We start from the raw sequence: 12,894 nt of genomic DNA, 5'->3' as shown, positions 1-12,894 counted from the left end.
CATCCTATTATATCTCACTTTCGTGCATTAAGGAAAAATAATGAGATGAATCAATCTCATATTATTGAAAAGAAAAACGAAGAGATTAAGCCATCAAGCTCGACCTTAACCTGAGACAAAGCTTGGTCATTGGAGGATAAGCTTGACCTCGAAGGAATATTAGTAGTTTTTCACATCCAAATCCATATCAATTAAGAGAATAGAAGTCCTGCTATAATAAAAAAAATAGAAATAAACTATTCTAAATATTGCAAATTATACTAGCAAACATAAACAACTGAATTTATTTATATGTTGAAAATACTAACACATCATGACATAAGACAACAAAAATAGATTCATCACGGGTTCAACGTGAATGAACGAGATTTAAATAAGTCGAGTTGAAAATTAATCTACATAAAAAATATGTTTTTTTTAATCTATCTTTATCCGAATCCATGGTAAATTCGGTTAACCAGCCTATTGTAACCTATTTTGACAGGGTTAGCCAATTTTTTTTTCTGATTGCGAGGTCAATCGATATGACTTTTATATTTTATTTTTTAATATACTACCAAATATCCAACATAAGTATTTATATAAATATTTAATATGGTTAATTTAGTCTTTGCACATCTAACTTTTTATATCTTATAGGTGTTTGAAAAACTTACCATTATAAAAACTGAGCAATAAATACTACTAATGGGGCAATTTAACCTATATTTACAAAATACATAAGTTTATTATAATTAATGATTGATCTTGGAGGTGGTTCAGACGGATCCACTGTATTTGAAAGTATGAATTAAAAATTTAAGTATGAATTAAAAGTTCTACCTTAAAAAAAATTAAAATACATTTAGAAAACATACAAATATTAAATCTTGAATTTTTTAATTAGGATATTTACTTTATTAATTTGATTATTAAATCTATCCTTGAAATTGTTCTATACATAAGATAACCAGTAATTGGATGATTAAGTGTAACAAAATTAAAAATTTTCATCAACGGATATATACAGCGCAGGTTTACTTTACAGTTTAGAAAAAAATATACTTTGAACTAAAATATCTCTTTCTTATTAATGGTAATACTTGCATTACCAACTTACATCAATGTTGATTTTGACATGCCAAAATGAGTTGAATTAGTGGAGTCAACTTACAACAATGCAAAATAAATTAACAATTTAATGTAATTTAACAACTTGCCTAATTTTTGAATTTATCATCTTGAAAAATTGGTTATTTTTGTTTTGTATTCTAAATTTTATTTAAGGATGACAAAATTTAGATTATTTATGTTGGAGTTTTCTCCTGTCTGTCTATTTGTATCTTCAAAATATATTAATTAACATTCGTCTTTATGTGTCACTTCCTTAACAGGCTAAAATATAATTGATATACAGTAGGTTACTTTTAAGATAATTAAAAAGTAAATAGTACATATGGATATAACCAGAAAAAAATGATTACCAAATTAAAAGAAAATGGATAAATATTACTTTACATTCTCTTAGTTATTTTTTTTTAAATATTTTAGGAAAGTCTCCAAGTACATTGTGAATGTTGTGCCCATCACTAATGTTTGGTGGTTGTAGGATGGATTCACCTATCTTCTAGTTCCTATCTTTATAATTTAATTGAGAAAAGTTTTTATTTCATTTACATTATAACTCCAATTTTAAAAAAAATTAAAAACTATTAAAATTATTATTTTGAATTAATCATTATATATATATATATATATATATATATATATATATATATATATATTTCATGTTTCAAGTACATTCTTTCAAAAACTTAACAAATCATTTATTAAACTATTCACGTCCCCATTTCAAACAAGCATTAAGAGTAGAAATAAGAAATTAACATTTAATGGAAGAGACATTTATATAATTAAATCATTTACAAAGTACAAGAGAGTTCAATAATTAGAAAATGCCCCTGATAAGATGGGTTTGATTTTCAATTTTCATGAAGGGCCTTAAAGATTACAATAATGGAAAATGAAAGAAAAAGGAGGAGACCTAAGGAGGGTGAAGAGGATGTTTCCACATGCCCTACGTAGCCTCCATAACTCCAAGCAGTGAAGTCGCGCCTCCAAATTACCGACCATAAATGCTTCGAGAAAGCTTGAATAAATAGGCAATTTTGACACAAACAAATCCACTGCTCAGTGGTAGGTCTCTGGCGCTTAGCGCCAACCTTAGTGGAAGCTCTTTGGAAAGGTGGTGCTCAACGGTGATGAAGAAGCGCTCAATGCTAGCTTGTCCAACGAGAGGATGATGAGCCCAACGATTGAACTTTAAACTCTCCCCTTTCTATTGATCTTCTTGGATCTCTGGGTCACCAAGGTTCTTTGATATGAGGAAGAATCTTATGAGCACCAAAGTAGATACAAAAATAGGAGATTAGAGTATTATTTACATAATATAGCCCAAAACATAGATATACATAAAAACAAGATAAAAGTGAGGATTCAAGCAAGTTAAAAGCTAAAGGTGCCACTGAAATGAAACTCAGATAATGGTAAGAATTATCGTTATCAGGCCTCAACAAAACCCAAATTTTTGGTATTATTTATTCATTTAATGTCAAATCCTTCCCACTATTAAGTTAAATTATCATAACTTTAGCCTTTGTTGTTGTTCCATTACTCTTTAATAGATCACACACATATAATCACATTGTTTAATGTATTATTTTCATTCCTTGCAATGAGGTATTGACGAGTATAAGCTTAAAGATGACAAAAATAAGCTTATTAGTCTTGAAAATGATTGTGGATGGTTATGGCCTTCCCTAACATTACATTTGAGATGTTGAAAACCTGAAGAGTTGTAGCCAGATAAGATTGAACATGTAAAATATTAATGCAACAATATTGGTTATACCCTCCTTCTTAGAGAGGATTTGTCCTCAAATTCTTTCGAGTTTGTCTAGTATTTTTTTGGTTTAATAGCCAATTTTGTCCTCAGTTTCATTGACAAATCTCAATTTAGTCTCTTGTTTTAAAAGTGATTGAAATGGGTCCTTACTTTCAAAATTTTGAGTCAAATTAGTCCCTTTGGTCAAACATAAACAAACAACGTTAAGGGCTTGATGATTTGGCAGAAGAAATATTATTTTATAGATATATCTATAAAATAATATCTCTTATGCTAAATCATTAAACCCTTAAAACCATTTGTTTCTGTTTAACAAAAGGGACTAATTTGACTCAAAATTTTGAAAGTGAAGACCCATTTCAAACACTTTTAAAATGAGGGACTAAATTGAGATTTGTCAACGAAATTGAGAACAAAATTGACTATTAAACCTATTTTTTTTCTTACATTCTGAGTCAAGATTTAGATCTCATAACGTTTTTCACATTGTTTGTTCACTCTTTGTGTAAGATACAAGAGTTCTTCATCAAACATTAAAAGGACAAATCTTCTTAAAAAAGGAGAGTATGAGAGAAATATATATATATATATATATATATATATATATATATATATAAATATAATTAAAAAGTAAATAATGTATTAAAAAGTAGAATGATTTAATACTTAAAGGAAAATAAATAAATGTTAGGATGGATTAACCTATTCTCTAATTCCTATCATCAAAATTTAATTGAGATTTTTTTTTAAATTCATATATATTATAACTTCAATATAAACATGCTTTTTTATTTAAGAAAAAACTATCAAAATATTATTTTGTTTTCGTAAAATATTCATATATTATTTTTGTTAAAAATATATAATAAGACCTAGAATGTATTTTCTGCCTATTTTTAGTTAGTCGTGATGCACATATGTAGGTGTAAATAAGTGGGTTAAATTTCAATTTCGTCATTCCTTTCATTTTTAATTGTAAATTTTGGTACCGTTGACTTTTTCCATGATTTAATATATTGTCACGTTTTAGAAAAATCATAATATTGAATTGAACCTAGGTGTAACATATTTGTGGGTATGAAGTGTTTTTTCATCCAAATTAAAAAATGGTTAAAATATTTGTTTTTGATGATATGCTTGCAAATTAGTATCATGTAGATATGTATATATATAGCTCTAAGAGGAACTTGCAAAATTGTACAAAAGGAAGTTGTAGAAGAAGGAATCACATCTAGAGAGATACAGAGAGAATATGACGATTTCATGTTTTGATTTTTGGAATGGTGGAATGATAGTAGAGGAAGGAAGTGAGGAGTGGAAAGAGATGAGCATGAAAGTGAAAGAAGCATGTGAGAGTGATGGTTTCTTTCTCTTGAGGTGTGATGAGATCAATTCCAAAGGTGCACGCAAAGAGCTGTTTAAGAATATGAAAGCATTGTTTCATTTGCCTCAAGAAGCGAAGCAACAACACATCAGTCCAAAGCCTTTTAGGAGTTTCAGCTTGTATAACTACATGAACACTCACTATGAAAGCTTTGGACTCGATGATGTTCTTCTCTCAACATCTGTGGACACCTTAGCCAACCTCATGTGGCCTCAAGGAAACCCACATTTTTGGTATTCATTCTTACATTCAGTGCATCACTTCTATTTATTTAGTCTTTTTAAAATTATAGATTGAATTTCATTAAACGTGTGTTTTTAATGCAGTGTGGCATTGAAGGGTATGAGTTTAAAGATGTCAGAAGTAAGCTGGGTGATATTGAAAATGATTGTGGAGGGTTATGGTCTTTCCCAGCATCACATTTCAGATGTTGAAAACATGAAGAGTTCAAGTGACGTACGATTGAACATGTACATTACCGATGCTGAAAACAAGTCTACGTCCAATGGTCACACTGATAAAAACAGCTTAACCATTTTGTGCGAAAATGAAGTTCAGGGTTTGCAGGTGCTATCCAAAACAGGCACATGGATTGACATAGTGATACCTGAGAATTGCTTTATGGTTATTGTTGGTGATGTATTGAAGGTATGTAGAAAATTGTAGTCATTGGCTTTTTAACTTTTACAATATAATGAATTGAAATTGTTGTTAATGAACAGGCATGGAGCAACGGAAGGCTTCATGCAGCGACCCATAGAGTGATGATGAGTGGAGAGAAAGAGAGATACAGTTTTGGAGTATTTGTGACACCAGATGAAGAAATGAAGATTGAGGTGCCTTGTGAATTGGTAGATGATAAAATTCATCCTCTTCGCTATCGTCCATTTCATTATGGAGATTTTTTCAATTTTTCTGCTTCAAATCACATAAAGGAAAATGCCCTTGAGATGTTTGCTGGTTTTTGAAATTAATGATGGAATCTCATGTTAAACACACTTTGGTATATTTTTCTAAAATTGAGTTTCCTATTAATTGACTTTAAATAACCGTTATACTTACATTATTACAAAAATAAAAATAAAATCTAAAAATAAAATATTAATTTTTCTAAAAATAAAATTTACTTAATCTATCATAAAATTAAATTCCTATCTAGATAAACAAAAAATCATAATATCTATCCTATTTTATCTCTATCAAATTAAAATAAATATTACTAGACCTAAAACTAATAAAATAAAATTTAAACAAAATTATTAATAAAATTTTAAAATTTAAATTTATATCAAGAAGTAATTCATATGTTATAAATGAAGTGAAAATATTGAAGGGATGGCTCATCATTCCACTCCTTTTAAATAAGATTTGCTTTGTATGTTATATAAATTTTTATATCTGTCTCTTTTGTTTCTACCAATGAACATGTACCAATATTATTCAAAGGAGGCTTTTTCTTCTCCCTTTCCCAAATATAATATATCTCTCATCGTATATATAACATCAATTTGTTTAGTACGGTAGAAATTCCAGGATAAACTATTCTTATTATTGAAGTCTAGCATATTTTGAATTTATTTATAAATTTTTTTAACATAACTAAAATACGTTGTAGAACTATACTTTAGAAAAAAAATTCTTGTTTGCTAAGTTAATATTTAAATAATTTATTTTAAGTTAGGATATAAATTAATTATAACACTTTGGATAACTATAATCTACAAATATACTTAATATCTACAAAAATATACAATTTTTTCGAAGGTTATTTTTTTTCATTTCTGACGATTTTAACTCGTTGGAAAATATGTTATTCAGAATTGTTGGAAGTCCCACATCGACTAGAGATAAGACAAATTTATAATATATAAGTGAAGTGCACACCTTACAAGCTGATTTTGTGGGATTGAGTTAGGCTTAAACTCACATTCTAATAAGAATTAGAAAAACTTCTGGAAAAAGTTACATCGCTAAATAATTACTGACATATTAACAGAAGTTTTGTCAAAACCGCCAGTAATAATGGAATTTTGCAGATGAGTTTACTTGGTTGAGGTTTCCAAAACCGCTTGAAACGTAAATAATTTATTTTTTATTAAAATTATCTAATTATCATAAATAAACCAAAATTAAATAATATAAAACCAAAATTAAATGTAAACATTAAATATAAACCAAAATATTATTATATAAATTGTAAACATTAGAAATACAATTAATGTTTTCTAAAAATTAAAATAAACAATAATAATCATCACTTCTTCATTGTCTTCATCATATCATATGATACTTCTTCATTGTTTCATCATTTCTTTTTCATATACTTACAATATAAAATATGAAAAATGTTAAAATATGATATAATAGAAACTACATAACCAACTTAGAAAACTTGTCATAACTCTTTCAATATTAATCCAAATTTATAAAAAAATGAGAATCCAATGTTCCAATTTATAAAAAAAGAGACAAGCGCATTGCATTTGAACCTAAAAACTACTTGCTGCAATATAAATAGAATAAGCTTGCAATTCTGTAAAAAATTACTTGCCGTAGTATAAATCAGAATAAGCATGTAGTTCAATGTTAAAAGATAACACTCATTACAAACATTATGAACTGAGATGAATAAGTTTTTTTTCCTTAAGTACCAAGTTTAGTAGGGGCCAAAGGAAGAATAAATTCATCAATACACTCCATCACTGGACAATCTGTTGATTGTAATAACAGTAGATTCCAATCCAAATATGATTGTAATAATACTTTTCTATTTTGTTTTTTTTTTTTTACTTATATCATACAAAGTTTGGAAATCTTAAACAACGTTAAATCTTATTTGTCAAATTATATATGTAGAAAAGTTTTTTAAAGAAAATTATTATAAATGTCACTCAAAAAAGCTTGTGTGTTTGCATGTGGAATATAAAATAAATTATAATATAACAAAGTAAAAAAAAAATTAATACAATATCTTACAGCAGCTCCTGTAACAAATATATAAAATTCTGTTGGTGCTTCATTTTGCAAAATCACATCTTCCTTTGGAAAAAAATACTCAGCCTTCATCTCTGTGACCTTCAGATATACAAGCATAGTAAAATAAAATAATTTATTTATTTAAAATAGAAAGAATAACTAGAACCAATATACAATTAATTATTCCAAAATCCTTTCATTAACATTATAGTCTCTCTATACCTACAAAACTTCTTAATCACTTATTATAAACTAAAAGTCACTCTTAAAAATGTTTTTCACCCATATTTGAAGTGCTTTTTATGAGAAAACCAATATAACATTCATTTTAGGAAAAAGTCTTTTTAACAACTTTTTTTTGACAACACATACGTGACAGTTTGTGAATGGTCTGTTTCAAATATATTTTTAAAATAAATTCAAACAGACTAATAAAATGATAACACTATCTTATTATTAAAAAATTGTTAAAAAAGAATTGTTAAAATATAATTATTCTTTTGGAAAATAAGAAAAGAGGAAAGAAGTGCGGGAAATTAAATTATTGTGAAGTCCGCCCAAAAATAATTGAAAAAATAAATATATTTAATCTTAACGAAGGTTAATAAAACCGCCGAAAACTATTCGGGATTTTATAACCACAGGTAAAAGACCCCTAATAAAATTAATTATTTTTATACTGTATATTATAATAATATGACTTCGCATAGTATTTGAAAAGAATATACATACGAAATACCTATATACTAGTAAAGAAAAGAGATATTTTTTTTTTAAAGTTCAATGAGTTCACACAAAATATTATATGTATAAATCAATCTCATATAAATATGCAGTAAATTTTCTTTTCTGACAGTTAAAATAAATTTTTTATAACGATTTTACAAATAATATAAATACGTAAACATAAAAAATCTAAACTTTTTATAACAAAAGCATCATAAAAATATAGTTCTAAAAGATTCATCATAAAAATATTAAAATTTATCATATTTATGTTTTTTTTTTCTATTTTTATGACGGCTAAATAATAACCATTATAAAATATTTCTTTCTAAATAGAATTTCAATGGTCATGAAAAATTATTTTTTTATAGTTTTTTATATTATATTATATTATATATTTATTTATTTGTGTGTGTTTTCTTTTGTAAAAAAATATAGATGCTAACATTAGGTAAGTTGGATAAACATATTTTTGTTTTATAATTTCTACAATAATTATTTTTGGAAGCAAAATTAATTCGTGATAAATAATTATATTTAAACAACGTTCGTGCCAAATGTACTTGGTTCTTGGAGTCCAACAATGTATTAAATGAATGAATACATTAATATTAATGTTATAATTCTCATAATTTTATTAGTCATTAATAAACTAAACTAAGGTGTAAGTTCGGTGCACCTAAACATAATAAACAAGAAGTAAATTTCTAAAACTATATGAAGATTCAAATTATACTAACCATAGAATAGGAAATTTCTAAATCGTATTTCAGTCACACAAAACATTTACTTCCTTGATTGTGACCAACTAAAATTTTAAGAACTGTAAGAACTAATCAATTATTTTTTTTCCAATAATACATATTTTATTTATTAATAGATTTTACAAATAAAAAAAATTGTTATAGATGAAATGTGTATTATCAATGAATTTTTCTATAAATAATAAAGTCGCTAATAAGTAAAATTTTAAATTTATTGATAAAATTCATCAATAATTTAAATTTACTAATAGATTTATTTTCATTGATAAAATTCTACCGGTATTTCTAAGAATTTTTGTAGTGATTTAAATCTAACTTGTGACAACAATATGAAAAATTTAAATTATCAGTATTCTTCATCGTAGATGAAAAAAATACCAAGAAAGTGATTTAATGATAGGTTTTGACGAAGTTCTTGAGCTCAAGTCCATTTCTATTTCAGTTGATGAGCTCCAAAACAATTGAAGGAAGCTAAATTAGAACATATGGAAGTAAGGACAGATGTGCTGAATAGGAGGACATTGGAAACATATTTATGTGAGAAAAAGAACCATGTGAAAAAGGAAATAGTTTTTTTTTTTTTTTCTTACTATTTTATGTTTGTTTCTTTTAAGCTTGTTCTATCATTTACTATCTCTGGATTCTTTACGTATTTATAGTAATATAAATTAATAAATAAAATATATAAATATTTTGGGTTTTTAATTTAAATATTTTATTAGATATTTTATGAGAAATAGTAATTAAAAACGTACAGATTTTTTATACATTTGATTAAATTTAAAATAATTCGCAATAATTTAATTACATAAATAAGTGTAAACATTAATAAAAAACTATATAATGATGACTTATTTTTTTATTTTTTTACTCTAGATAGATGATTGTAAAAAATAATAACTGTTTTAAACCAGAAATTATTATGGTTCTAAAACTCCGTTTTTAAACCACAGTTCTGAAACTAGTAGATGCTTGCATGAAATAACTGTTACAATTGGACTGGAAAAAGCAGAAAACGATTAGGGTAATCATAAATTACTTGCTGACTTGCCAGAAATCAATATTACTTTTACTTTTTACTGTTTGTGAAACTTATTTTAATGTGTAACCAAAGAATCCAACATAATTATTTATTATCAAAATTGAGCAATAAATATTAAGTTAAAACTACTTAGACGTTCTTATTTTCGTAAGGTCTTCACATTTTAGTCCCCTTATTATTAAACTTTCTAATTGAGTCTTTAAAAGTGTCAATTTTATTGAAATTAACACCTGTCGTTAAAATTCAGTAACAGTGTTAAATCTGTGCACATGTGGATGGAGGACGTATCAACCATTAAAAATATCATGAAACGTGTCAGAGAACTGAGTGATACGTGATTGTGATTAATTGATAAATTGAAAATAAAAAAGGGGATTAGGGTTAATTTAATTAAAAAAAGGGAATTAGGGTTGAGTGAAATAAAAAAGGGGTGCCTCTGAACATCCCGTTCCCATCGCTCACCAAGATTCCTGGTCTTCGCTCCAATGGGTGGCCTCCCATTTTAACGAAAACGACCCTGTGGAGTGCCTCAATCGCCACGGTGATTTTGGGAATGTGTTCTTCGGTGGGGACAGTGCGGGAGCAAACATCGCACACCACATGGCTCTACGGGTCGGAATCCACGGCCTTCCGGGTATCAACCTCCAAGGGATTGTGCTGGTTCATCCTTACTTTTGGGGTGTGGAGCGAATCGGTTCTGAGGTCCAAAAGCTCGACTAAGTTCCTATGATGGATAATTTGTGGAGTTTCACTTGCCCTGTCTCGCTTCCTCCTCTTTTTTGGCGAGCTCTCTTTTTCTGTTGAAGGTGAATGGGAGTTGCAGCGACAGGGAATGGACGATGGTCGGTGTTTTTTTTTGGTGAGATGAAATCGAGAGTGGTGTGTTTATGCTCCGGCAATGAGGTCTCTGCAAACTTTCTTTGTGTGTGCCCAGGAAACGCTCTCCCTTTCTAACTTAGGATTTTCCTTTATTTTCACCCTTTCCTTTTTCCGGCCAAACCCTCTGTACTGCCAAAGAATTTTCCCAACAGTTTCCTCTTTGATACCTGCACGCACAGGGCTCTTCCTGCCTTTGTCTTGAATATGCTGAAACAATACTTTATTTAGCTATGAATTTTATATTGGATTGTTTTTGTTTACGTTGTTATCTGGGGAAAATGTGGGGTTTGGGTAATGTAATTGGCAATGAACTTTCAATGATAGAACTCTCAGATTCTTCTCACAGTTTTAATGAAATTCAATCCCAATTGCTTTTCGATTTAATAGAATCCTAATTTTCCTTTTTTATTTCACTCAACTCTAATTTCCTTTTTTAATTAACTAAACTCTAATCCCTTTTTTAATTTTAATTTATCAATTAATCACGCCACGTATCACTCAGTTCTCTGACACGTTTCCAATTATTTTTAATGGTTGACACGTCTTCCATCTACATGTGCACAAATTTAACACTGTTACTGAATTTTAACGACAAGGGTTAATTTCAATGAAATTGACACTTTTAAGGACCCAATTGAAAAATTTAATAAGAAGGGGACCAAAATGAAAAAACCTTACAAAAATAGAGACACTAAATGGTTTTAACCTATGGAGCAATTTATTTCCATTCATTCAGGCTCATTAAATTTGATTATTAATATTAAGAGGTGACTTAGGCATAACTTATATATACGCAAAAAGCTTCAGTATTATAAGGATCAATTATTGTTTTGATAAAAATTTATATAGAGAAAAGTATATTTTAGTGTGTGGAGAATCTGGGAAAATCAAACTTATGAGTTGGAAGTGGTTTATAAACTCTTTTATATATTTGATTTGACTAGATTTGATTTAAATTAGTTTAAAGTCTCATTGTTATAGTTTTGTGAATTTTGTAAGAAAATGCAGAGACCTCCCGGCTATTTAATATTTTTATATATTTTAAGTAAATAATTTAATTCTTTTTTTAATTAGTTGACATGTTTATTATATTATCATGTTTAATTCTCTCCATGTGTTAACATGTGAGATTTTATGTTTAATTCTATCCATGTGTTAACATGTGAGACTTTGTAATATGATATTAAGATAAATGGTTTTTTTATTTAATATTTTTATATTAATTACTAAACATCACATTTCTTAATACATGAAAATAAAAAAACTAAAAAAATGGATAGGATAAGAATCACGTTACTTAATTTAAGAAAATATTAAATTCTAAAACTCAATTAATAAATATAAACTTTTTGAATAATTACTAGACCAAAATGTAGTAAAAAATTAATTAAAAATTTAAATTTATAAGAAACTTGAAACTAATCTAATTAAATCTTAATGGTAATACTTGTGCATTAATGTTAATTTGATAATAATTGCAAAATGTATTGAATTAGTGAAATCAACTCACATGGCAACCCAAAATTAACTAATTAATTATGTTTGCTTTGCATTCACATCTCCACCCCTTTTCGAACCCACTATAATATATATATATATATATATATATATATATATATATATATATATATATATACACACACATTTTAATATAATTAAAAAGTAAATAATATATAACAAAAATAAAATGATTGAATACTTAAAGGAAAATGAATAAATATTAGGATGGATTCACCTATTCTCTAATTCCTATCTTCAAAATTTAATTACGATTTTTTTTTTAAATTCATATATATTATAACTTCAATATAAACATACTTTTTTATTTAAGAAAAAACTATCAAAAAATTATTATTTTTTTCGTAAAATATTCATATATTGTCTTTGTTAAAAATATATAATAAGATTTAGAATCTATTTTCTGCCTATTTTTAGTTAGTCGTGATGCACATGTAGGTAAAAATAAGTGGGTTAAATTTCAATTTCGTCATTACTTTCATTTTTAATTGTAAATTTTGGTAGCATTGACTTTTTTAATATATTGTCACGTTTTAGAAAAATCACAATTTATATGTATATTGAATTCAACCTAGGTGTAACATGTACGAAGTGTTTTTCATCCAAATTAAAAATGATTAAAATATGTCTTTGATGATATGCTTGCAAATTAGTATTCATGGTATATATATATATATATATATATATATATATATATATATATATATATATATATATATAT

General features: G+C 26.8%; 1 protein-coding gene across 1 annotated transcript; it reads left to right on the top strand.

Annotated features, from left to right (window-relative positions):
* Positions 1–4,116: 4,116 nt before the first annotated feature.
* Positions 4,117–5,237, top strand: LOC106760405 (probable 2-oxoglutarate-dependent dioxygenase AOP1.2). The gene is made up of 3 exons (XM_014643840.2): positions 4,117–4,501; positions 4,595–4,916; positions 4,991–5,237. The coding sequence occupies exons 1-3, from the start codon at positions 4,137–4,139 to the stop codon at positions 5,234–5,236; spliced, it is 933 nt and encodes a 310-aa protein (XP_014499326.1). The 5' UTR covers positions 4,117–4,136; the 3' UTR covers position 5,237.
* The last annotated feature ends 7,657 nt before the right edge of the window (positions 5,238–12,894 follow it).

Source organism: Vigna radiata, chromosome 5, assembly GCF_000741045.1.
Source record: "Vigna radiata var. radiata cultivar VC1973A chromosome 5, Vradiata_ver6, whole genome shotgun sequence".
Taxonomy (NCBI): domain Eukaryota; kingdom Viridiplantae; phylum Streptophyta; class Magnoliopsida; order Fabales; family Fabaceae; genus Vigna; species Vigna radiata.
Note: the sequence above shows the minus strand (reverse complement) of the source record. Positions and strands in the feature narration are given on the sequence as shown.

Coding starts and splice junctions, on each gene's coding strand:
- LOC106760405 (XM_014643840.2), top strand. CDS start 4,137: ATGACGATTTCATGTTTTGATTTTTGGAATGGTGGAATGATAGTAGAG. Junction 4,502..4,594: donor CAAGGAAACCCACATTTTTG/GTATTCATTCTT, acceptor TTTTTAATGCAG/TGTGGCATTGAAGGGTATGA. Junction 4,917..4,990: donor TTGTTGGTGATGTATTGAAG/GTATGTAGAAAA, acceptor GTTAATGAACAG/GCATGGAGCAACGGAAGGCT.